This window comes from Quercus lobata, chromosome 4 (genome assembly GCF_001633185.2).
Source record: "Quercus lobata isolate SW786 chromosome 4, ValleyOak3.0 Primary Assembly, whole genome shotgun sequence".
Classification (NCBI taxonomy): Eukaryota; Viridiplantae; Streptophyta; class Magnoliopsida; order Fagales; family Fagaceae; genus Quercus; species Quercus lobata.
In genome coordinates this window covers 41,219,813-41,246,482 of record NC_044907.1, presented here as the reverse complement: position 1 = coordinate 41,246,482, position 26,670 = coordinate 41,219,813, and the positions used below count along the sequence as shown (strand labels likewise).

The window sequence follows — 26,670 nt, the reverse complement described above, 5'->3', positions numbered from 1 at the left end:
AATATGATAAGAATCAGTGTGATCTTTGTAAGATTGCTTTACAGAAAAAAAAAAAAATATATATATATATATATATATTAATTGTAGTGGAGAAAATTGGCCATCAAATGCAAAAGTAGAAGGGAGCTTTGATTGCAAGACCCACCAATTATTATGCACGTGTAAACATGATATATGCAAGACCCACCATTTTGATGTGCTTATGTGACAAAATGGGAATTTTGATTCAAGGAGTGCTTGTAAGCTTTGCAAATGGCAAAGGCAATTTCCATGGTGCATGGTTGCGGAAAATTTAAGCTATACCTCCAGACACTGTTTTTTATTGGCTTTGCTTGCACAACAGTGTGCCAGTAAAAGAATAGTTTACCAAGAGAGGTCTAAAACTTTTAACCCTCTGCGCGGTGCGTGTTAGAAACACTCAAAAACTCTGAGGTACTGCTAGAATAAATTGGGTAGCAAGGTTAAAAGTGAACAGTTTTCGAACGAAAGGTTCCATAAATTTGATATGTTCTGTAGAGCTGTATTTTTGACTGCCCATTTGGACTCTATGGTTGCATCCTAATTGTGTCATGTCATCTTTGTGCGGAGTCACTGGCCAACCAAAGATGCCAGCAGCAGGAGGATTTCATTTTGTTCATTGAGCCTCCTTTTGATATTCAGTTATTGCTTAATTTAGATCTTTCTAATTTGTATTTTAATTGTTGTTGTTGTTCCTTATTAAGATATTTTAATGAAGTCTTTATTTACCAGGGGAAAAAAAAAAAACTAATGATTACATTTTCTAGAGATCCCTTGCAATGGTACTCTCATTGTCAAAGATGATTGCATTTGTTGTTCCTTTACAAAAGAATTACATTTATATGTAGAAATGAAAAGCAAGAAGAAAAACTAGAAAGAACCATGAAAAAATATTGTATGAGACAGTCTCATGAGACCAATGTCCCAATGACATGTGGGTCTCACGCATTGCATTTTCTAAAGATCCCTGTCAATGGTACCCCATTGTCAAAGTTGTTGAGAGAGAGATGATTGCATTTGTTGTTCCTTTACAAAAGAATTACATTTATATATAGAAATGAAAAACAAGAAGAAAAATCACGAAAAAAAATCTTGTATGAGACAGTCTCATGAGATACTTTCTCAAGAATCACATGGTACATGCATAGGTGTCTGGGTATCAAGAAAAATAGCATAAAAAGAAAATAAATATATTAGATGTCTTGACAATTTACATAAAGTAACTTATATTTTTATGTCTGTTCTATGAGCACCTGAAATAAGTTGTCTCTTTTATCAAAAGCATTAGGATCTACAAATTTCCAAAACTTCCAACAAATTTCTAAAACTTGTGTGTATGCTCCCATGTAAACCGCATATCTAAAACTCTCTATATGTAAGTCACATATATTCATCTCCTTCATTAGACAACAACCAAACCTTCATGCCAAAATGTTCATCTCCTTGTTAACCAGGCAACAACAAACCCTTAATCCCAAAATGTTCATCTCCTTGCTCGCTAGACAACAACAAACCCTTATTACCAAAATGTAAACTAGAGTATATCTTTAAAGCATGATGTAGCAGTCCTAGCTTTCTAACCGGGGAAGGCAATATGTATCTAGAGAGTTTGTTTTCACACAAATTAAGTCATGAAGCTTTTAATCCTACCAATGACACGAAGAGTACTTAAGATAATTGATCAGATTTGCCACCCCACTAGGATTGCCTGATGCTACCAAATATCTGATTACTCATCCATCGCTATTTGTAGGAGCTAACCTTATTAGGATACTGCCTAGTATTTGATTCATCATCTTTTGGGAAGAATAAGGCCTAACCACAGGCGAGTCTGGTAGAAATTTTGCTTCCACACTCAATGAGAGCAACATACAAGAGAAACTTTAAATTATGGAGGAGAACCAGACAACATATTTGCTGCCAAGTCCAAAATTTGCCAAGCTTTTCAATTGGCTTAGGCGCTTAGGCAATCAATAAATAATACCCTGTGGACTGTCTACTGTCAACAAGTACCATTAGACATTAAGGTTCCCTTAAAACGTTGGGATGTTTCGTTTTATGTTGTTCTATTCAACAGATTATCTATATTAGCTTTGGTAAAAAGGCAAGCAAGGAAGTTCCTCTTCAGTCTGTTACACCCAAGACAGTTTTATAAGGTTCAAAGAAGAGGGTACTTTCTAGGTAATCTTTATGACCTCAACAATAGACCAATTTCTTGGAGTAATGCAATGCTGAAGGTGTTGTTTCGAAGCCTTAAAAAAACCTTAAGAATGAAAGAGATGTAGCAGTAAGCCTCCTGTAAATCAACAGACCAGAAAATTGCCTGTTCTTTCTTTCAGCAGTAACATATCCTACACTCAGGTTCCTTTTAAGTAATATATTTAGCCAACAGCCAAAAGAGGATTACATGAACAAATGTCAAAAACATTAACTTCCTAAGATTTATCGAGGAGCCAAAGGCTTAGGAACTCCATGTGCTTGTGCCTCTTCAATAAGAGAGAAACTCCACTTCCGCACGTCTTCTCCGAGTCAAAATCAACCTAGCATAAGAGAGGAGAAGAAAACTCAGCCATCTCATATTATATTATTCATCATAATATTGATAATTTCATCATGTGCAGTTTTTATAAATAAAAACATATAGAAACTACACATGATACGATACCAAGGTAACATACCTATTCATCATCAAACTTTTATCTTCTTTGCAGCAGGCTGGTCGCCACCCACCTGCAAAAATAAAACCAACCACCAATCAGCACTGGATAATACCTAATTATTGCATTCTATTTATTTTTATTTGCAAAGCAAAAATACTGGTGCAACAGGAAATGATAAACATAAACAAGGTGTAGCTTCTTACAAATTCTGGGCATTCATAATCAATGCCAGCTGCCGCTATTTTCTTTTTCCGTTTAAGATCTCGCATCCTAATCTTTTCCAAAAACTTCTTGTGCTCTTTCAAACTCTTTTCCTGAATAATCATCATGGAATAGTAAAAAATTTAATAGCTTTTTTTCTTTTCTTTTTATTTTTTTATTTTTTTAAAGAAATAGTTTCCAGAGGTTATCTCTTTCATATACACATTGGATACCTTGTCCTGCCGATCACGTTCAAGTTGAACCCAGTTGACTGGCTTGTATCGGTAATTAAAACCTCTCCATCTAAAAATATATATATATTTATAAAAAAGAAAGAAAATAATATGATCAAAGATATATTGATCAAAAGGCAATTGTGTTTACTAGCATAGGACGAAATGTAATTTCCATTATTATCAACATGAACATATTTGTATCAAGGTAAGCAAATCTGACCCTTCTTATGTTCAGATTTTATTAAACATACAAAACTATAATACCTTAATACTAATGACACCAAATACAAACCTTTTTTTTCCTGATAGGTGCTTCACAACAAATATAACAGTATTTTTTTTTCTTTTGTTCAGGTTTTATAATATATAAAAAAAAATACAAATTTGACCCAAAGGTACTTGTATTAAAACTTTAATAATAGATTAAGAATCAATCTCATTTCATTTAATGTTTTTATTGGATTTATACGTGCACTCCAATTGGCTTGGGGGATGTGAACGTAAAAGAAGGCATAACTTCAACCTCCACTTTCCTAGATTGTTACATGGGTATATAGCAAAGGAAACATGGATATAAACAAGCATATATACAGAGAACCATATTATGAGACCACAAAAATTCTTTTCCCAAAATAGATCAGCTTTGAAGAATAGAGTTATTAGGGCAAGTAAGGAACAGCACTTCTGCAAAGGGTACAAACATCTTAGTAGAAGTAGTAAAATTTCCTTCAACTTTCCTAGCATAAATAAGAAGAAAGTTGAGGAAGTTTCTTATCCCTCTTTTACTTCACTTATATTTTCCCCTCCTTTCCACTTTCAAGTAAATTGATTCCATTCTGACACCTTGACTGATGTGGGTAGCTTTCCTTATCAAGGCTTAATTTTATTTCTATAAATTTGAAGAGAAAGATGCAAAACAACTTAACCAAAGAAACAAAATAAAGCAATGTTGTATAGTACTACTTTAAACAAGATCATTTGATGTTACCCTCACTCCATATTTAGGTGGATATAGAAAAGATAATAGCACTGTAGTATATACTAATTAACTGCTTACAATTTTGGGTGAACATGCTCGGTAGGAATAAGATGGACTTGCAAAAGGTGCTCAAACAACAGTTGATTATGCATACAATCAGCTACAATTTTTGCTACCTGCACAAGAAAAGGTAATCTTAAGACCAACAAGTTAAACAGAACTTTTGTTGTGCAATAATAATGATAGTGATGGTGGTGGTTAAAAGGTAATGATTATAACCTCAGGAGACTCAAATTCGATGAAGCCAAAATGTTTTGATTTTCCTGTCTATGAAACATAAAATCACGGGAAAAAAAAATAAAAATTAATATCAACTAAGCGTAAAATAAAATCAGCAACTAAATCAAAAAATTAATTCTGCATAAAACATATGAAATACCATTATTTTAGTCTGCAAATGTTCAATGTGCCTATGTTCAAGGCATTACATTCAAGCTGTATTTGCATTCAAGGAAAAATAAAGGACATTTCAAATGGTATCTTAGCTTAAATGACAAGGCTCTTGTGGTAACTTGCCTCCCCAAGGGAGGCACACACAGGAGAAAGTAAACTGTAGTGATCCACCAAGTTACGATCATGAAGCCATTCTTATTTTGACAAAGTTTAGCTACAAAATTGGTTGTAGCCTCAATAAAATAAATATTACAACATATTTTAAAAATCTAACCGTTGAATTGTATGTTCTTTATATTCTTAATACACATGTCAAATTTAGTGTTAATCGGATATCATTTACTATATCATCTATAAGCTTATATTTTATGTATAATTTAAATTACAAAAACTTACAATTTAAACAATTAATTGATGACATAGCTATTGATCTTTAGTTTTCTAGAAATTTTGCAAGCATGGAGGATATAAGAAGCTATAATCCAATGGTAGATTTGTCAAAATTTACCTCCAATAAAAAGATATTGAGTAAGGTTGGTTACAATCAATTTTATAGCTAAACTTTTTCCTTCTTATTATTACAAAAAGATCTTAGTTATTTGGTCCAAATACTGAAATACCAGGGAAGGTTCACCTGTGCTATCATTGTGTCTAAGAAGCAGAAAAAACAAGCAGACCTCACTAGACAATCAAGAAACAGTTGATTGATAGCTATTTACTTTTACCAACTGAAATATTTCTAGGAACAGCTTATCAGAGCTGTAACATATGGAAATGCTGAAATTGACAATTCTACATTTTTAAGATCTAAGTTGACCAAGCATGTTGTGGGCTAGATCGCTACCTTTAAGAGATGGTACTGTATAAAGAGGAAATTAACCATTTGATAAAAACAAGACAGAGAAAAACTATAGCCACATTCACAATCAGAATTAAAATCTATCCAATAAAGCTAGGACAGTTCAAAACACATCAAATATCCTAGCCAAGTTGCTTAACTGTATTATGATCTAGGTCAGATTGAAAGCGAGAACTAGGAAGCTAAGGCCTTGGAAAGGGAAATGGATACTTCCATCGTTGAACCATAGAACAAGCAATGCCTACTCCATGACCACATTAATCAGAATAAACACAAATCATTTTTGGCATTCAAGATCTTCAATCTCAAATTTGAAGAGAAAACAATTACTTAAATTCTGTATCTTCAGTTCAAAGGTATGAAATGAATGCAACATATTCATAGGAATGGGTTTCCATCATTTGTCAACAGATGTATTTTTGAATTGCACATAGTTCAGTAGCTACAGATGAATGGAGCTTAACAATTAGCAGGGCGAAACTAACATTCAGTTTATTCTTGAATAAGCCCAACACATCCAACTGCAAGGCAATGAGCTTTAAAAGTGAGATAGTATGATCATTTCACCAAGGACTTGCAATGTTGAAAGTCTGAAAATTTACAGCTTTTTAATCATTTTTATGTGATTAACTACTTCCTATACAGCACTCGATTATGTAGAAGCAGATTGAACCTTTCTTAATTGTTGATCATAGATGGTCTTATTTTTCAAAAACCAGGGAGCTAGCATTGAGAGTGCTCGAGAATTTATGTTTCTCTTCCTTGAGTGCTGTTAATATTTTGATGAATTATGGGTTTGTGGATCAGCTTATGCAACATATTTCAGAGGAACGGGCATCCATCATTTGTAATCTGATGTATTTTTGTATTGCACAAGGTTCAGTGGCAACAGATGAATGGAGCTTAATAATTATCAGGTCGAACCTAACATTCAGTTTATTCTTATATACGTCCAACACATCCAAATACAAGACAATGGGCTTCAGAAAAAGTGAAAGAAAGTATGAAAGAGTTTCAATGTTGTGTGAAAATGTGCAGCTTGTTAATCACTAATACTTGATTAAATACCGACCATACAAGACTCGCTTATGTGGATGAACATGTAAAATTTATGAATTATTGATCCTAGATGGTCATGGTCCTATTCTTCAAAAACATTTGGGAGTGCTTGGGAATTTATGGTTTTCCTCGAGTGCTGTAAATATTTTGATGAATTATGGGCTTGTGGATCAGCTTCTTTTCATTATTCGCAATGGGTCAGTTCCAGTTCAAGAATTGGCATGATAAGGTGGTGTTTAGGCTTTGTTGGACATCAGAAAGGCCACGAAAAAAACAGGCGATGCCAGGTTCATGCCTGAGCTTGTTAAATTTCTGAAGTCAAATGAGGTTTCATAGATAATGAACCACAAGTATTGATATGCGACACCACAAAGTCATGAACCAAACCTTTTTTTTATAAAACAAAATAAAATAAAAAAACACCCTAAAATACAGAGATGTTAAAAATCCTCTTCATATGTTCGTTACCCAAAAAAAAAAAAAAGCCATCTATACACACTCATAATATGTATAAGTTTATAATCTAAGAAGCACCGACATGTACCCGTACAGTGATACAAGCAATTTCTGAAAAATTATAACATATGATACGGCAGGTATGAAACCAGTACAACACAGATAAGGAACCATTATATAAATAAGGTTAGGAGTCTAACCTTTTTATTCCTTGCAATTCTGAGTCTCTTAATTTTACCAAATTGAGAAAAGAAACCTGAAATAACAACATAAAAATGGACAACCCCATTAAAAAAAATAAATAAACAATTTATAAATGGGTTACCTTAGATTTTCATAATCAGAATAATTAGACTAAAAAAAAAAAAAAAGACAGACCTTCCATTTCCTTCTCATAAAATCCATGGGGTATTCTACCAAGGTACAAAACTGTAGCTTTATCCTCAATTGGCTCAATTGGTTTTTGCTCTGGAATTTTACGCCCGGGTCCGCCTTCTAGTGGCTGTTTTTATTTTTATTTTTTTTAAATTGAAAATTTTGATATGTCAATAAAAACAATAACCACAATGATAAGAAAAAAAAAATTAAAGTAAAAAAAAAAAGAAAAAGAGTAAGGGAATACCAAGAAATCAGGAGCTTGATCTTTACGTAAAGAAAGTGAATGCTGATGTGAAGCCTTCTTCAGTCTCTTCTTCATCGTTTTCTTTGCCTTCACCCCCATCTTTCTCACCTACAAAACAAAACCCACTAACTATTTATTAGAGATTATTCACTATATTTTAGAATCGAGACTCGAAGCATAAAAAAGTAAGAGATTATCGATTGATACTAAAGCCGATTACCTCGAATGGATTGAAGCGGGTCTCTCGATTGTTGGCGACAGGTAGAGCTACTTTTGTTGCGCTTTGTATAGTCTCTCTGTTCGAATGAATGAAAAGTGTTGTTATTAGGGTTTATGTTTATCAATTGGGGTTTTCTTTTTTTTTCTTTTTTCTTTTTTGGGTGTGGAAATTGGGCTTGGGCTGAGTGTATGTATAGCTGCAGGAGTGGTCTTGAAGGGTTAATAAGAAGAAAAGGCCCAAATTATAGGACCCATTATCGGACCCAGTTGATTGGTTTAAAATTGCAAACTAACACTTGGTCCAATTTTTTATGACTTAAAAAGTGTCAATTTGGCTAAAAGACTTTTGTTTTTTGTGTTATTTTTTTTTTTAATTTATTAAAGATTAAAACTAATTCCTTTAAAATAAAAAAAAAATAAAAATAAAAATGCTAACTTATAGTTTTTTATCACACGCATTTAACATAAATGCTTAAAAAAAAACTATATATTAAACGGTATGCAAATAAACTACCGAAAACTACGAGATACAGTGAACACTAGTCGTGTTTCTTAATTCTTACCATCAATCTACTAACATCATTTGCTCTATATTAAACGATATGCAAATAAACTACCGAAAACTACGAGATACAGTGAACACTAGTCGTATTTCTTAATTCTTACCATCAATCTACTAACATGTGTGTGTTAAGATAATTGATTAGGTAAGCTTGGGTGGAAAGTAATTAGTAGTAAAATATAATGATGACATGGATAAAATAGTTTTTGAATATTAAATTGCTTAGAAATTTGTGGTGTAAACACTGTAATTTACAAATGTTACATTATATGTAACTTGAACTTATTACATAGCTTAATAGTTAGTTCTCTCTCTCTCAGTTAAGATAATTAATTAGGTAAGCTTGGGTGGAAAGTAATTAGTGGTAAAATATAATGATGACATGGATAAAATAGTTTTTTGAATTAAATGGCTTAGAAATTTGCGGTGTAAACACTGTAATTTATAAGTGTTACATCAAATGTAACTTGAACCTATTATATAGCTTAATAGTTAGTTCAAACAGTTGGGTATATACAGTGGGATATCCTGGTGGAATCCTTTTGCATGTTAAGATGTCATGATGGAATCCTTTTACAAGAGATAATACATATTTGTTTTGATTAAATGCTTTTGCAAAATGCATTATTGTTTGTCTTTAAATCAGTGAAACTAAGCATTATTGTTGTCTTCTTGTGTCGGCAGACACTGTTTAAGATTACTATTAATGTTTTTGTATGGTAGAATCCTTTTACTATTATCGTCTTGTTGTGTCGGCAGATACTGTTTAAGATTACCATTAATGATATTTTGGGATTCTCAATTTTCACATGGGACTAGTGAGTTTTGATCGGGGTTGAGAACTGCAAAAGGATCTTTGGAAATCTTGGAAAAGCCTGATCATTTCATTTCATAAGACAAACTTACAAAAGAGAGTCATCATATGAGAAAACTACCAATTCACTCTAGCATCTCTCGGTAGCTAATGGTATAAATTAACTGAATAGGGTGATCCTTTAACCAGATGCGCCAAGTATCACTATGTTGAGCAAGTCTGGCTAGTAAATGGACAGATTGGTTGGCCCCTCGTCGAGCATGATTGAATCGAATGTCCCTGAAAAAAACACCCCAACTGTACTGTATCTCAGATATCAAGTGACCAAAGCTACTCCCATACTACAATCTAACTGAACCACAATGATGATCACGGTAGAGTCATCTTCTAAAATCAATCACTGAGCACCAATATCTCGTGCAAACACCAGCACTTCTTCCATCTCTAACATAAAAAGTCCCTTGCAATCTTTATCATCACCATCTCGAATTATTGCTCCCATGCCAGACTCACCAGTTTCTTCAAAAAGGGTATTTATTACTGCTCGAGCTTGGGTTTTGATTAGTGCTTGAGCTTTGCCTTTTTAGTAAAAATACTTCCTTCCATCCATCAAAATGAATATTATATTTACATTAGTATGTTTAATTCACACATGCATTGATGCATCAACTTATGATTTTTTTTTTTTTCTTCTTTCCTTCTATTTGGATCGTGGGGTAACTTTTTGCCTTTATTTTTTTTTCAATGCTAAAATACTTTTTAAACTTTTTCGAATTTAGATTTGAGAATTTAGAGTATGCATGTGAGTACATAAATAGTTTAACAGACAACTTGTACCCTTGACTTTTTATTTTTATTATTTTTTGTTTTTTAATGATGATTTCGTACCCTTGACTATTGATTCCTTATAAGTTAAATGAATTCTACATATATTAGTTTGCAATCCGTCTAATACATGAGGCTTTTTCTTTTTAAAAAAATTAATTAAAATAAATATTGTTTATTGAGTTTTAAGGTATTGGCAACAATATAATATAACGATGTTGACACATTTAACTTTAAATCACAAAATGTTAAATTTGCAAATTCCAGTTAGCTTAACCGATAAAGTCTCTGATTGTTGAATAAGAGATGTGGGAAAACTCTCTAAAAAAAATAAAAATGTTAAACTTATATCAATGAAGAAAATAAATGTTTGTAAGTTCCAATTAACTCAATTAGTAATTTCTTCTTTCTCAAAAAAATAATAATAATAATAATAATTTTTTTCATCGAGCAAGAGATCTAGAGATTACACCACCTACACTTGAAAAATCATTTAGTATCTTAAACTAATAATAAATAGTAATTATCATAAAATGAACGTTATAGGTTGAAACTATATCGTATCTATCAAAAAAGAAAAAACAAATGTTTTCTTCTAATTTTTTAGTCTCGAGAAGGTTTTGATTTATAGTTCAAAATAGCATATATATTATATGTGATGAAAATAACATATATAATATGCGATGAATTTATTGTAGTAATTTTTTTTTTTTTGAAGGAATATTGGAGTCAAAGTTAAATGTAACAATGTACAATACTATAATAATAAATGATTTTTTTTTTCTTTTAAACCCATGATTTATTCTTCTAATAAATATACTTGGACAAATCAGAACCCATTGTCAAAAAGATTCCAAAACCAAAGGAAGGGGCCAGCATAATGCAACTGAAGAAATATAATGAAAATAAGTCAAGAAATGTATAATAAAAGAATAAAAAATGAAAATGAAATAGCATTTCCACTCCTATTCAAGTATAATGCTTTGTTCAATTTAGCAAAAAACGAAAGAAAGGTATAATGCTTTGTTCAAACTTCAAAGTAAATAGCTCTCAATTCTCGAACTCTTTCAAATAAGTTCATAGTACAATTTCTCATGCAATATACAGTAAATATGCATTTGCAATAAAACAATTCACCTCTTGTATAAAAATTTTAAAATTTTAAGGTATCCTAAAATTATATATATACCATGATTTATTATAGAATTGTTTGTAGATACATTTAATTTAATTCACAAACAAAAATTAAACTTATAGTAATAAAATGCCTTTCTTGAAACAAATTTTTCATAGCTTCATGAAAGATTTAGATTCATAGTTCAAAATAACACATGTTATATGTGATGAATTCATGATAGTCTACAATCCTATGTAATCAACATCAATGTAGTTTCTTTCTCCAAAAAAAAAAAATCAATGTAGTTTTCCTGCCAAAGAAAAAAACACTCATAATGCCGCAACAAATATTTTTAAAAAGTACATCCACTTATTCAAAAAATAATTAATTACAGTAAAAAAGAAGTTACAAAGTTCCACTAATTATTCAAAAATAAATATTTAAAATAAAAATAGTACAAACTTCTAGTAATTATTCAACAATTTAAATTCAAATAATTTTATCCCTTGTTAGTGACTTTCATACTTCAGCTTTTAAAAATCCTAACGGTCCAATGTGTCAATAACCATAGCTTTGAACATATCTTTTAATCTCATAATTTCTTCATCTAATAAACATATCTGGACAAATCAGAACCCAGTGTTAAAAAAATCCAAAACCCAAAAAGAGCCTTCATAATGCAAGAGAAACAATGAAAATAAAAACTAGAATAAACAAAAACAATGAAAATGGAGTAGCTCACCTAATATCAATGTTGGAATTTTTGGCATCCCAGTCTTTCTCCAATCTTGTTCAACTTCTTAAGCAGATGGGTTTTACATACACCAGTAACTACAAAAGCATCACAGAGGTAAAGAACACATTTCATCATGACCATGATTGTGTCATAGGGATGATTGATATTTCGGGAGACTGTTAAGATGGGAATAAGGAGATAAACATCCCAAGTAAGAAACAAATATTTTTACCCTAACTGACACAAACATTAGGATTCTGAACACTGCCATTGGGCTCCACTTTAAACATAAAATTTAGTTTTGAAAAATATAAGACCAGGACTTAGAAGACTTGATCTCTTTGGTGAATATTCTTTAGTACATAACCACATTCATTGAACTTAACCAATCTGTCCTACTGGCTCATGTTGAAATCAGATCAAACGACCATACAAGAGAGCCCTAGCTCCATTCAGATGTCACAAGACATTGAGTGAGAAGGTCTTGTATCTCTTACGAACTAAAATATAAAACTTATATATAATACTTAAGAGACAAATGATTTATTGAAGCCAGCTGATTAATCAAACCTCTTTTGTTACTTTCAAGAAAAGGAATATAAATTTATGACAGGCTCTTTCTAAGGAAAATTATTTAATTTGATGATCTATAATTAGAAGACCATTTGAATGTGGGTCAGGCTATAAATGAACCTAGTCGTTCATAAACAGCTTGGGCTTATTGCGATAAAAAATTTGTTCATGTTTGTTTGTTTATAAACAAGCCAAGCTTGAGCCATAGTTTTAGGCTTGTTTAATAATGAGTATAGCCTAAGAAGAAAAAAAAAATTTGTTCATGAACCGGTTCATGAACAATAGGGCTCTATAAAAAACAAGCCGAACCTAAGCTCATTTATGGACTTGGAAATAAACTTTGTATGGGCATTAAATATAAACTCATGAATGTAGGTTTTTGTTGGGGAGATAACACCTTGGGCAATGGGCAGCCTCCAATTGAGTAATTAATATAATATATAGAGACCCTATTTAACTCAAAAGCTTAAGTTTATGAATTTAGGCCCAACTATGTTATATTAACCACTCTCTCTTGTCATTCTTATTCAATGTGGGACTTCACTCATACGTGTATACTTGGTATGAGCTCAAGCTAAGCTTTAACATTTTACTTTTGTTCTCAAGCCAATCTCAAACACTCAATACTCAAAAAAGCTTGGCTAGTTTACAACCCTAACTGAGCACTAGCTAATGCAATAGAAAGATACAAGATATCTCTTACATGAGCAAATCTAAACCTATTTTACCATAAGAGCTTCTAACTAAGGTAGACACACCCAAATGATTAAGGAAATAAGAATTCCTGCAAGTTTGAGAGAATCAAAAGGATGGCATGCATCTACAAACATATATTCTTACCGGTGTTCCACCTCTGTAGATAAATTATGGAGTGTGTGCATGAACTCATTGAGGCCTGCAATTTATTATCATTTGCTGCAAAAGTTTCATAATATACGAGAATGAAGGGCGTTTCCGGGGCTCACTGCAGTATCACCCAGCACTTCATTAGAAGAGAGAGAGAGAGAGAGAGAGAGATGCAATATCACATGATTGCCTAGTGCTGGCTAGGGTTTGAAAGACATGAATTCCACTCCATTTTTTAGAGAAAACTAGTGCATGAAAGTGCTGACATCTTTTGATAAGAAACAACATGAAATCATTGATCTAATGATTGCTATTATCCACTTACCTAGCCCAGCATGCCTCAATCAAGGCAGCCACTTCATGATTTACAGTATTTGGAATATCAAGCCTTTCACCCTTAAAACCAACAGCTGCGACAACCTGCAACAATGATGAATCATATGTCAAGCTACACCTAAACAATATAGTATCCACTATTCCACATACAAGGAACTGCACCTCATAGCAACATAAAAAACCAATAAACTCTGAGATTGAGTTGCAAATTTAGTGCTCAAAATTTAAGATAGATTACGCTAAGCAATAAAAGTAATTGATTTTCTAGCATCATTTTGAGAAAGTGAATCTACCTATAAGAGTTAATCCATGAAGACCTCTGGTGGACTAACTTAGAATTAACAGAACATAACTGAAGCATTAAAACTGATGACTTTAAGGAAATATTATTAGATTCTACCTTCTACTGGAGACCTTAAAATAGGAATTTATTGCATAAGGATAGTATCCATTTTCTATATTTTCTTTTCCAGGTCCCATCAGTCTTTCTTCAAGTTGTAAAGGTGACTTAAGGAAGCAGATCATCAATTTTCCATCACAAATGTTCAACTTGTCCTACCATTTATTTCAAGTCATAAATGTCTTGAAATAATATATTTAGTACATCATATCAATCAGTTGCAGCCAGCTCACAACTAATTTTAGTTACTGAGTCCATTTGTTGTCACCTACCATTCATTTAAATTCAGACATTTTTTTGAAGAACTATTCCTAGCATACCATATTTAGCACTCAGTTGAAGCCAGCACACTGCTAGTTACAGTAACTGAGTTTATTTGTAGTCACCACCTATCATTCATTTAAATTTAGACAGGTTTTGAAGAACTATACCTAGTATATCATATTTAGCACTCAGTTGAAGCCAGCTCACTGCTAGTTCCAGTAACTGAGTCCATTTTTAGTACTGCCAGAAAAAGACATTATTTAAAGTATTCAATACCATTCACTAATTTGAAAATATTTTTCCCCAATTGACCCAAATTTTGTTACATTCACCTTCAAAGAGATTCTTTATATCAATGATCAAGTGCACAAATATAAAGACCCATATTTTTTCTATAGCTTTACAAACCATTTGGCTTGCAACTAGTTAATTGACAAACAACCTGAGGCGGATTTAAATCTCTCCAAGGCTGTTGCAGGGTCACAAGTTCCCACAAGATAACACCAAAGCTGTAAACATCGGACTTCTCATTTGATGGCTCATTACGGAGAACTTCTGGTGCCATCCACTCAGGCTAATAAAAAAGAAACAAAAAGGGTGAGGGTGAGCTTTATCACCTGGAACTATCAAATCCTTTATTAAAAGAAACAGTTAAAGAATGAGACAGATAACAATTTCTTAAGTTCGTATAGCACTTACAGTTCCTGCAGCTGTTTTAGATGAAAGAAATGTGTTAGCCTTCAAGCGGGAAAGGCCAAAGTCACACACCTGGATGGTCAAATATGTCAAATTTCAACAACAAAAATGTACAAAATGTTTCACCACCAACCTCTCCAAATATAAATAAGCAAAAGAATATGTCAATCTTTTCTATAGCTAGCATGAATAATGATGAGAATGTATAAATTAATTTATATATCGACTAATGAGAGTGGAAGCTATGGTTTTATGTTTTCTAAATATGGATTTTGAAATGTAAAGCAATTTTTATCTTCAAATTGAGTAAATAAAAATGAACTTTAGATGAGAAAGGTTTGACCCATCGAGCACATTAGATAGTCTAGATGCAAAATAGAAACAAAGTTTCATTAATATGAAAATGTTGGAGGGAAATTTTGCACTTGAATACAAATGTACATTGTTTATATGAGGGTAATTGCACTAATATCACAATATTACAATTTCACCCCTATCACATGCACTCATAACAACCCAAAAAAACTTCTCGATTTTCTACTATTCCATTCCATTTGGAGCCATATCATTGATAAAGTACACCAAACCTTGTGTTAAGTTAAAACTTTTGTTGATTGACTAGAGGAATGGAGAGACATGCCAATATATTTCTCCAACTTAGAATGTTGATTGTTTATGATATTATTTTCCATTGTTCTTTCCCAATTATATTAAGCTTATGTTCATTTGTATCTAATCATCATAAAGAAACAAGCTATTAAGAATAGGCACATTTATAGGGAAGGACAAATTGCCATATGTTCAACAGAGAGTTTTTAAGAGTAACCTTTACAGTATATGAAGCATCCACCAACAGATTTGGAGACTTCAGATCTCGATGAACAATAGGAGGTTTAAGTTGATGAAGATAATTCATCCCCTTTGCCTGTACATAGAAATAAATAGCTTAAACCCAAGGAGATTTATAAACTCATGTCTGGTGTGATAATGATGATGATGGCACAAACTTTTCACCAACAATTAATGGCTCAGATGCCCTGCCCCTGCATATAAATAAATGAAACATAGTGCTAACTTATGTCACCAAAGACATACCACATCATAAGCCATATTTAAGCGACGCCTCTCATCCAATATTACTCTGGTGGCAGGCATTCGTAAAAGATTATACAAGCTACCTCTGAAATTCAAAGTGAATATTCTGTTCAGTGAAATATGAAACTGATTCCCAGAATGAACTAATTATTAACATATAAAAAAAAGTAGTTAGGATATCTAAGCAAATCATTTCAGGGAATCTTGATACCTTGATAAATATTCTGTTACTATGGACAAGTTTGGGGGCTGAGTAACAGCACCCATAAAGAGAACAATGTTTGGATGATGCAAACGTTTCATGATGGCAACCTAACAAGCAAAATCAAAGTAGTGAAGTACAAATAAAAGATCTCTTGATAAAATCCAGAACAATATATATTTTATTACTCATATTAAAAACCAAAAACTGATAGAGCTACTCCTTTCATATTTTAAAAATCTCTCTTTTTTATAAAGCCAAAAGTAGCTAACACATACCTCCCCTAAAAATTCCTTGAAATGCTCTGTGTGGAAATCTTGCCCCATGAGAATTTTGACAGCAACATCCTGAGATTTACATCCTTAGTACTAACAAAATGGATTTGATTGAGATTTTTTTATTGATAAGTAAATATTTCATTAGTTAAACACAAAAGCGGTGCTGCCCATGTACACAGGTGTAGACAACAGACCTACATTAAACACTAAAACTATAGCAATCAAGCATCTTAGGCAAAGTAGCAAAAGAGAACAAACCCAAGACATTTATCCACTCAAACAAAGTCTCAAGAAATATACGTTACAGGTTAGGGATAGAATTTTCACATCCTTCAAAATTTCTGGCATCCCTCTCCCGCCAAATGTCCCGCATGAGACAATGGGGGATCAGGCTCCATATTGCAACATTACTACATCTGCCAAACTTAAGTTGCCATCTTGCTAAAAGCTCCAAACCCCAAAAAGAGAAAATACCATACTCCAAAGATATCGAGCAATAGGGTAATGGAAGAGGAGATGATCAGTAGTTTTCCCATCCTCCTTACACATGCAACATTAGTCTATAACAATTAGTCACTGTTTCCTGAGGTTATCAGCAGTTAGGATATTCCCTAAAGCCGTTGTCCAGGAGAAAAAGCTGACCTTAATTTGAACTTTAGGCTTCTGTAGACTCCTCCAAGGAAAAGACAAATGGGCTGTAGAATGTAACATTTTATAATAGGATTTGACTTCAAAGATATTGAGCGAAGATTGATTCCAACATAGTATCCACCCTACCTCATCTTATTAACCTAGATAAAATCATGTCCATAAAAGATGCAATGGACTCCAGCTCCCAATTATGGACCAATCGAACAAAGCTAATATCCCAGTGTTAATTACCCCCAACAAAATTCAAATGATCTGCCACCAAAGCCACCTTATCACATGCAATACTGTATAGTTTAGGGAACCTCTCCCTTGGCTGTAGCCTACCACACCAAGAGTCATGTCAAAACTATATTGAAGAGCCATCACCTACCTTGAAACTGAACCAAATGAAACCTTCACAACCCTTCCTAATGATCTTCCATAAGCTTACTCCACACGAACCCTGAAGCCCCCACATGCTTCCATATTTATGGTCAACCACCTTTCTCCATAAAGCCTCTCTCTTCAATTGTGTACCTCCAAAACCATTTCCCCAATAATGCTTGATTAAACAAGACTAAATTTCTGATGTCCAGACCACCGCATTGAAGGGGTTCGCAGACACTACTTCAATTGACCAAATGAAACTTTACTCATCTCCAATCTGCCTCACAAGAAATTCTTTGAAAATTCTCTATTCAGCAACCAACTTCCATACCCATCCATATGGGAAATAAGGATAAATAGTAGGTAGGGAGGTTGGACATTCAACCTTAGAGAGAGGCATTCTTTTCCAACCAACCAGACTTCTCTCCATTTTCTCTAGCACATAATTCCAAACAGCCTTCTCTTTAAAAATGGATCCAAAGGGAAGACCCAAATATGTCATGAGTAATTTAGATACTTCACATCCCAAAATAGATACCAATGCTTTTACATTTGACAAATCACCTACCAGTGCTACCAAGTCAGGTGAGGCTCGTTAGGCCCCAAGCAAATCAGTTCCTCTATGAGCTAGGGCTAAATGGGTGGCCAGAAGAACCACCCCCCCCCCCCTTCCCCAAAAAAAGGCTTCCACACCTTCCTTTTCATTTTCCCAACGGGAACACCTTCACTTCCTAACCATGTGAACAGACTTAAATGCATTTGTTTTGCTTTATTATTATAGGATTAGAGAGAGAGAGAGAGAGAGAAGAACAAGAAGAAGAAGAAGAAGAAGAAAACAAATTCAAAACTACAGCCTGGTTTTGGTCTTCTGAAAAAACATATAGAAGGATACTAGAGATATTGCCAGCTACAAAACACAAGGAACTTCATAACCAAAAGCCTTAACAAACTGCTTATAGAATATAAGACATAAATAAAGAAAAAATAAGTAATTAAATAATAAAGGAAAACATGATTACCGAGCCACGCCAATCTGCATGATGGACCACTCCAAAAGAACCTGAAAAGCAGTGGCACCCTTCTTGTACAGTCTCAAAATATTACACTGACATACATGATATGCATGAACAGAAATCGGAAGGCATTACAATCAATAACATTAAGTAATGTCAGAAATAACAAGTACCTGTTCCAATTTTCTTCTTCAAAACAAGTTCACTCCATGGGATGTCCAAATTATCCTCATTGAGTTTAAGCTCATGACTTGAACTGACTGATTCATTACCATGATTATTGCTTGAAGTGGAGATGGCATTGTTTCTATCAAAGTAGCTGAAAACGGCTTTAGAGACCTTTGGACCAGTATTATGATCTTGATTGAAAGCTGTATCTGCCATAATGCAGTCAAAATCTTTTTAAGGATTATTAATAATTCACCACCGTGTGTTAGTTTTCACATCACAACTCATAGTGCAATACTTTTATTATACAATCTGTCATGTCAAACATCATTTCAGGGGACAAGCCCTCTGTATTATTCTTTGTTATATCCCCTTGTTTAACTTTAAGATTTTATAACATAATAATATTTTACTACTACTTAAAAGGTTAGTCACAATTCAACAAATTTAATCTCAATACTTCGACTTTGCAAAAAATTGCATGTCACCCTTTGCACTGCATGGTTTGAGTAGTTGGCAATAAAACATGGTGATTCTACAAGTACAACAAGATTGCTAAAGAAAACTCCGTCCAAAAGTAGACTGCTAAAGATAAAATACAGCAGCCAAGAATATACACACTCTAAATTTCAAGCAAAATTACTAATCAAAATAACTAACGAAATAGTATATGCAGTAAGAATCACCTGAAGAAGCATCATCAAATGCACAATGAAGCAATTGACAGTTAAAATACAATTTGGCCAGTGTCCTAGAGTTCTCTGCTGCTCCAGCTGGTTTAAATCTTGGGTGACATAATGGTGAAGAAACCAAGATGGAGGCTGTACCATTGAGCGATGAATCCGGCTGGCTTAATGCTCCTGGAGTCCCAAGCAAATCAACAATATATTCCCTGGAACAATAAATACATTTTCACTTTTGTTCTTAATTAAAGGTACCCAAACAATTCTCCTCTCATGTGGCTCCTCTTTCAATTTTATCCAAGCTACAGAAAATAGCATACTAGCTCAACGCAAATACCATCATGTCCCAAAGCCTACTTTATTTTTACGTTTTCCATACTTCTACTTTACATAATTCTTCATGAATATCCATAATTGTGCAGTTACTATGTCATTTAGACTTAAAAATCTCCAGTGTTTTCTTATTCATTACTGTGTGATGTGGACTTTTCTTTCATACTCGTTAGTCCTTTTCTTTTTCTTTCTTCTGGTTGTTGTGAGGGAGCAGGGGTGGGGAGATGGACCTTGTCTATCACTTTTAATGCACTTTACATGATTTGCACTTTTAATAAATCCTGTCCCAAACCATAGGATATCTCATTTCATTTTATTTCCCATCCATTATACCCAATCCCCATCAAGATCACTATTCTTATTTTTTGGGAAAATTACACTTTACCCCTATGGTTTAAGTGAAATTTGAATTAACAACCTATGGTTTAAAATGTTGCACTTTATTCTCATGACGTCTTATTGTATTTGCTTTTAGTTCATTAGTTTAATATATTTAGACTATATAGAGGTCACTATTATGCTTTTTGAGCTTTCTTTTCAAGGCACTCTATTTGCACAACCAAATTTTAACAATTTTTGGATCAAAAAATATGGAAAGATATGACCTCATGTGGGCAAAGTACAATCCATAAACCACACACAAGTGGTTTTCTCTCTTTGCCCCCACTTTGCCAAACTTTTTAGTTGCTTTTTTTGCCTCACTTAATGCTTTCGGTAATTCATGTACAGACATTTAATGAATATATGATCATTGCAACATACCTATCAGAACCAAATTGCACAAGGCAGGAGGCAGATACATCCTTTCTACAATATTTGCAGCCCTTAGCAATTCGGCATGGTAGTTTAACTATGTCTGCTAAAGTCTGCCAAAATTATAATTAGTTAGCATTTAAACTGGCAAGTCATTTTAACAGATATCTCCAAGATACCAAATGAGAAATATATTCAATACTAATTGTTAGAATGTAGGACTAGCAAAAGTGCATTTACACAAGCAAGAAATAAAAATATTCACACAAGACAACAATATTTAATGTGGCTCGGCTAACTTCATGCCCACATCCAAGGGCAACACCAACCAAAATCCACTATCAATGATACAGATTGCAATCACTCTCAACCAAACCTCACAAACCAAAATCATGGACTTCCACAAACACCCACTCACAAGCCTCACAATCACAACCACAAACATTAACTTAATTTCTCATAAAGGCACAATCCCATAGCCCCAATCCACCCAATGGTGCTCTCATACTAACATAAAATAAAAAAATAAAAATAAAAAAATAAAAAAAAAAAACTCTCAAATCACAAACACACCCATATTGGAGGGTCTCAACCCACTTGTGTTCTTCTAAGAGTCTTCTCACCTCCCCCCATATTGGATGGTCTCTTAGGAAAAAGCCACCAAACCTCTTAATAGTAAGCTTATATATAGGATTCCAACTCCTATACCTTGTTAGGCAATGATTCTTCAATTACTTCTGAGAATAAATAAAATTTCTTCCATCCAAGAAAATCCAAACTAAATTAGAATAGTAATTTGAGCCAAACTCTAACAAATCTTCACCTTGACTCAAATTCCATCAAGTTGTCTTTCTTATTTTCACAATATATTTTCACAAATATCCACGCAAGACAAAATATTTAATGTGGTTTGGCAAACTGCATGCCTACATCCACAGGCAATGCCCCAAAATCTACCATCAACAATATGGATTACAACCATTCTCAATCAAATTTCACAAACCAGAACTCACAAACTCTCCAAATAACACTCACAAACCTCACAACCACAAGCATAAACAAAACCGCTCACAAAGACAAACTAACTCACAAACCTCACACACAAAACTCACAATCCAAAAGCCCCAATACACCCAATGCTGCTGTCACACTAACAAAACAAACTATCAACTCACAAACACTGATATCTTTAAACCCAAAAAAATCTACCAAACTATTCTTTGAAAAAACTCATTCATATTTTTCTAAAAGTCTTCTCGACACCCCATATGGGAGGATCTATTGAGGAAAAGCCACCAACCTTTTAATATTGAGCCTACATACAGGGCTCGAACTCCTATTCCTTGTTAAACAATGACTCTTCACTTCTTTGACATAGGATTAAACTTCCTTCCATACCGAGAAATCCAAACCAAATTAGAATAGAAATCTGAGACGAACTCTAATACTTATCAAACACGAGTTCTAGAGAAGCATTTATGCCAATATCACCTATAGTAACAAAAGGAAAAAAAAAAAATGACTTGGGGCTAGGTGTGAATCATTTCTTATTAAATATAAGGGAAAACACCTATTTTAGTAAACGAAAAGTACTTGAAGTTCCAAATCGGTCCTTAGAGTTTAGAAATCTGCATCAAGTCCTCAAATAAACAATAACGTTAAAGTTAGGTCCTTCCATCAGTCAAAGGAAAATGTTAACGAAGCAATTATGACTGACATGTTATTAAAAAAAAAAAATCTTAAATTTCAAAATTTTGTTATTAATTAAATACAAAGAAAAATAATAAAAGTTTATTATAAGATGACATTTCATCGTTTTTGCCAGGTACACATGCAAATGTTTATAGCAACCACATAAGAAATGACACATCCTCAATTTCTGCTAGTCAGACTGATGAAAAGACTTAATCATGTAATTTAAAATTATTCTAGGACTTGATTGTCCTTTCTGAACTTTAGCAACAAAATTGGAACTCCATGTACTTTAAAATAGGTGGTTTGCCAAAATAATATTTTTGTGAAACAACAAAAAATTGTTGTAGAGTTCATCACATTACATTAAGGTTGTGAGAATTACTTTAAACAGCAATGCACGATGGACACAGCGGCCGACAGATAAGCTTCCAATTGGAAGGACAACAGAGCCTAGGCAGCGTTTCAGAAGTTCAGTGTACTCCTCCCAGTGTGCACCCAGATGTTCTTCAGTAAAAACTGCACCCCTTGTAACAACAGAAAAAGTTTGTTTACAAGGAAAGAAGAATTGCAAGTTTAACAACATTCAAGATATACATTTAACAAGTAGCATGAAGCTCACCCCATTCTATTACACACAAGGGTTGCCAGCTGATCAATCACGTCTTTTGTGGTGATCCAACCGCCAGAAAGACTACGTAATCTATTCTGTAGTTCCTTCAAACCAGGATCCCTAGATTTATCAATCAAAACCACTTTGATTGACAAATCATCACAAGGATCAATAGCCTTCAATGATTCAAAAGATGGGATCTGGCCACTGTCTTGCAGATCAGTACTTATAGTCCATGCATATGGATCCATCCCATGGATTAGGTAAAACCCATCTGGAATTTCGTCTAAGTACGACAAACAGCCATTCACCTAGTACATTTGAAAATAAGAAGAAAATACAATATACTTGGCAGACAATCATAAAATCAAAGTCATGGTATTCAAGAAAGTAGGTGTTGTCATAATTAAGTTTTTGCAATGGCAAAAGAATAAACTATTAGATGAAATTGAATGTTTGCACGCATAGAGGTCAGCAACAAAAATTAGAAAGAACATAACACCAGAAAATACTCTGGTTGATTGCTAAAATTTCAGAAACACAGCTAATTCAACCTTGTCTTTATACTTTTTTTGTTGTTGATAATACAATAGTTGGGGGTGAGAGAATTTGAACTCGAGACGTCTTCGCTGGAAACATCAGGAGGTGCCAGTTGAGTTACAAGGTTGTTGGTGTCTTTATACAATTTTCAATCACCATTACAATGTGAACATATATACTAACAAATGTCTCCATGAAAATTTCTCAAAAAAACATAGAATCTATATATGAAGAAACAAATAAAGAGACACATAATCAGTAACCCTCTTGTTCTAAAAAGGACAAAATGAAAGAAATGATGAATGGAGAACACGTAAAACTAAGAAATAAATTCTATATTTTATTGTCCTTCCCTTCCCCCATTCCTTCCAAGCTCCCAGTAGATGGAGCTAAGAAGTTCCTTTGGTAGGATCATTTCCTGTGAACTATTCTCTCCTAAAACAGACAACACCTCCAGCCACGAAGTCAGTGCAGAGTTAACACTCATAAATCAAAATCTCTACTAGAACATGAACTTTGAGCAAAAAGAATAACAATCAACAAAACATTTTTGGAAATCAGCGGAGTAACATGAAGCCCAAATTTTTAACTTTTAACAAAAGCATCATTTGCAATGAGAAAAATAGAAAAGGTTCTCAAGCAAAGCATTGGCTGCATAGAGATATTAACTTGTTGGGTCTTTAATCATTTCCTATGCAGTTGGCACAAGGGACTTCGTGTTATGGCATTTCCATGGCCTTGTGTTATGGCATTTCCATGGTAGAGTAGTTGCCAGAATTTCTGCTCTATGCTCTATGTTAGTTGAGGTCTGGTAAAGCCTCACACATGAAGAGAGATTGTTGCATGTAATGGTGAAATCCCATGTAAAGAAATAGTTCTGGTAGGCCAAGAACCAAGTGACTTAAGCTAAAATTATTTCCAACATGCATATAATCAAAGCCATCACCGCCACACTTTATAAATGCCAATCTTTATTCAAATATTATGAGCCTTATGATGAAACATGACAGCACAAAAACCTATCAGTATCATATACTACAAAAAGTTACTCCCATCGTCCCATATTGTTGTTACTCCTATATTCCATTTTAAGATGTTCTAAAATATGGTCCTATTTAAAAGCTCAATGAACATAATAATTTTTTTTTCTAATTTACCATTTATTGGAACTACTCCTTTTAAGTTTACATTAAAGAGAATAATCTCGGGAACCTCTACCTTTAACTTTGAAAGATGATGTTCCTTAAAGAGATAAATCTTCTAAACATGACCAATAATATGAGATAGAGGGAGTATTAATGTATTACTATAACAACGGTACAATAATGCTACAGCCACAACTTTTTAAATGAAATTTTTCACACTTGCTAAAGTGGCCGACTATGAGTGGTGGACACAACTTTTTACATAGACCCACCACCTTTTTCTCACCACTCATAGTCAACCATGTCAGCAATTATGAAAATTGTGTCCGTAGCCAAGAGCTTGTAACCCAACTGGTATCTCTTAATGTTTCCAATAAAGACATCAGGACTCAAATCTTTGCTCCCTCAGTTATCGAATTATCAAGAAAGAAGTTGTATCTATAGCATTACTGGTCTTTTGTTAACAAGTTCCATAAGGATATAAATTGGAGAGCATTTAATAATTTTTTTAGGGTAAAACACTATTTTAGTCCCTAAAATTTACTAAAAGTTTGTTTTTTCATTCCTAAACTTAAAATAATAATAATAATAATAATCCTCAAACTTTGTATATAGTTTTTTTAATAGTCTAGAGACAAAAATAGGGAAGAAAAAAGAACAATAGTTTAGGGTAATTAATCAAACTTTTGGTAAAGTTTAAGTACAATAAGTAAAACATTTTCAATAGTTTAGGGACAAAAAATCAACCTTTCAATAGTTTAGGGATAGAAAATGAATTTTTTAAAGTTTAGGGACCAAAATAGTATTTTACCCCTTTTTTTATACTATTTTTAAAATTTTAAGTCCAAATGTCTAATCATACATAAATTATAAAAAATCACACCCAAAACAACAAATTATTGATAAGTGCCTTTTATTTGTCCAAAACTTAAGTACAGTTCTTTAGGTGTTTTTTCTTTCCAATCAAATAAAAGAGTTTTTCATTCCTCCACTTTCCATCCTTCCAACCAAATACACATGAGAAAAACTAAATCTTTTTTATCACCTATTTTTCCATCCTCCCAAACCAAACAAAGAGCTCTCCAATTAAATTGAACAATGTGAGTGCATTGTCCAATTCATCGCAATCAGTATTATCATTTTCTAAAGAAAATTAAATTCAACTCATCAGTGTGTCTTATTGGTTAAGAAGCATGGACACTAAGAAGGATGGACACGGGTACCCGTTATGACACGACAATTTTTTTTAAAATAGGACAATGTGACACGTCAATTAAATAATTATTAAATTTTTTTTTTATTCAGCATTTATTTTTTATATAACGTTAAATATATATACATATATATCAAATTAAGAGTAATAATAAATAATAAGGCAAATCCATGACTATCGAAAGGATGTCTAGAAATTACAATACAAACCAAGATTAAAGATATTTATTAATTTTTAAATATACTGTTACTATTTTGAGCATGAATGATCTTTTTGTTTTGTGTCCTGCATTTTTATTTTTAGAAATTACAATACAAATCAAGATTAAAGATATTTATTAATTTTCAAATGTACTATTGCTCTCTTTGTTTTGTGTTCTGAATCTGCATTCTTATTTTTAAAATGACACTGTAGAAGTGTCACATATAGATCATGTGACACATGTAGAAGTGTCTCAAGCGTGACACAGGTGTGGCACTCCAAATAAAAGAATTGCCTGTGCTTGCAGTTTATAATAGTTTAACATTTAACATTCCTGTTAAATACGGTGCCGTATCGCATACGCTAACAAAACCCTAGCAAAAGTTACAGGCATTAAACAGAGAGAGAGAAGCCAATGTAGCTAGCATTATACCCACCCAGAAACGATGAGACAGAGCCTCAGCAGAATCAGAAGACGAGAGAGTTCCCCGATGATGATGATGATGATGATGAGAAGATGAAACCAAGAAATTAGGATCATGCCCACAACCAGCCTGTGCCGAGAGCCGAACCGCCAGAGCCAGCTGCAGCTGGTAGCTCTCCTCCGTATGCTGCCACTTCCTAAACGACTCCGTCGTCTTGTACTCACCGCCGCCGCCCGACGACACCTCCATTTCCGAATAACTCTTACAATTCTCTCCATCGCCGTAATACATTTTTTTTTTTTTTTCCTTTCTGGAATTTGGCTCAGATGAATGTTTTTTTTTTTTAGTAAGTGAATGGAAGAGTACAG

At 33.3% G+C, this 26,670-nt stretch overlaps 2 protein-coding genes across 6 annotated transcripts; both read right to left on the bottom strand.

The window, feature by feature from the left end:
* Positions 1-2,289: 2,289 nt before the first annotated feature.
* LOC115984085 (uncharacterized RNA-binding protein C1827.05c) lies at positions 2,290-7,895 on the bottom strand. Its single transcript, XM_031106989.1, has 10 exons — positions 7,764-7,895; positions 7,544-7,651; positions 7,300-7,423; positions 7,122-7,177; positions 4,374-4,421; positions 4,173-4,270; positions 3,113-3,182; positions 2,882-2,992; positions 2,697-2,748; positions 2,290-2,558 (listed from the first exon to the last, which is right to left on the bottom strand). The coding sequence occupies exons 2-9, from the start codon at positions 7,640-7,642 to the stop codon at positions 2,707-2,709; spliced, it is 648 nt and encodes a 215-aa protein (XP_030962849.1). The 5' UTR covers positions 7,643-7,651; positions 7,764-7,895; the 3' UTR covers positions 2,290-2,558; positions 2,697-2,706.
* Positions 7,896-11,453: 3,558 nt separating this feature from the next.
* Positions 11,454-26,611, bottom strand: LOC115984084 (serine/threonine-protein kinase CTR1-like). Of its 5 annotated transcripts, none has more exons than XM_031106984.1 (17): positions 26,315-26,611; positions 22,788-23,089; positions 22,551-22,692; positions 20,483-20,586; positions 19,391-19,596; positions 18,710-18,913; positions 18,543-18,601; positions 16,507-16,575; positions 16,238-16,338; positions 16,027-16,111; positions 15,758-15,856; positions 14,935-15,003; positions 14,678-14,809; positions 13,561-13,655; positions 13,230-13,353; positions 11,823-11,911; positions 11,454-11,700 (listed from the first exon to the last, which is right to left on the bottom strand). In XM_031106984.1, the coding sequence occupies exons 1-15, from the start codon at positions 26,591-26,593 to the stop codon at positions 13,275-13,277; spliced, it is 2,025 nt and encodes a 674-aa protein (XP_030962844.1). In that variant the 5' UTR covers positions 26,594-26,611; the 3' UTR covers positions 11,454-11,700; positions 11,823-11,911; positions 13,230-13,274. The 5 variants fall into 5 exon arrangements, with proteins under 5 accessions (XP_030962844.1, XP_030962846.1, XP_030962847.1 ...); XM_031106986.1 differs by having other exon boundaries at positions 15,764-15,856; XM_031106987.1 differs by having other exon boundaries at positions 18,543-18,583.
* Between the last annotated feature and the right edge of the window lie 59 nt (positions 26,612-26,670).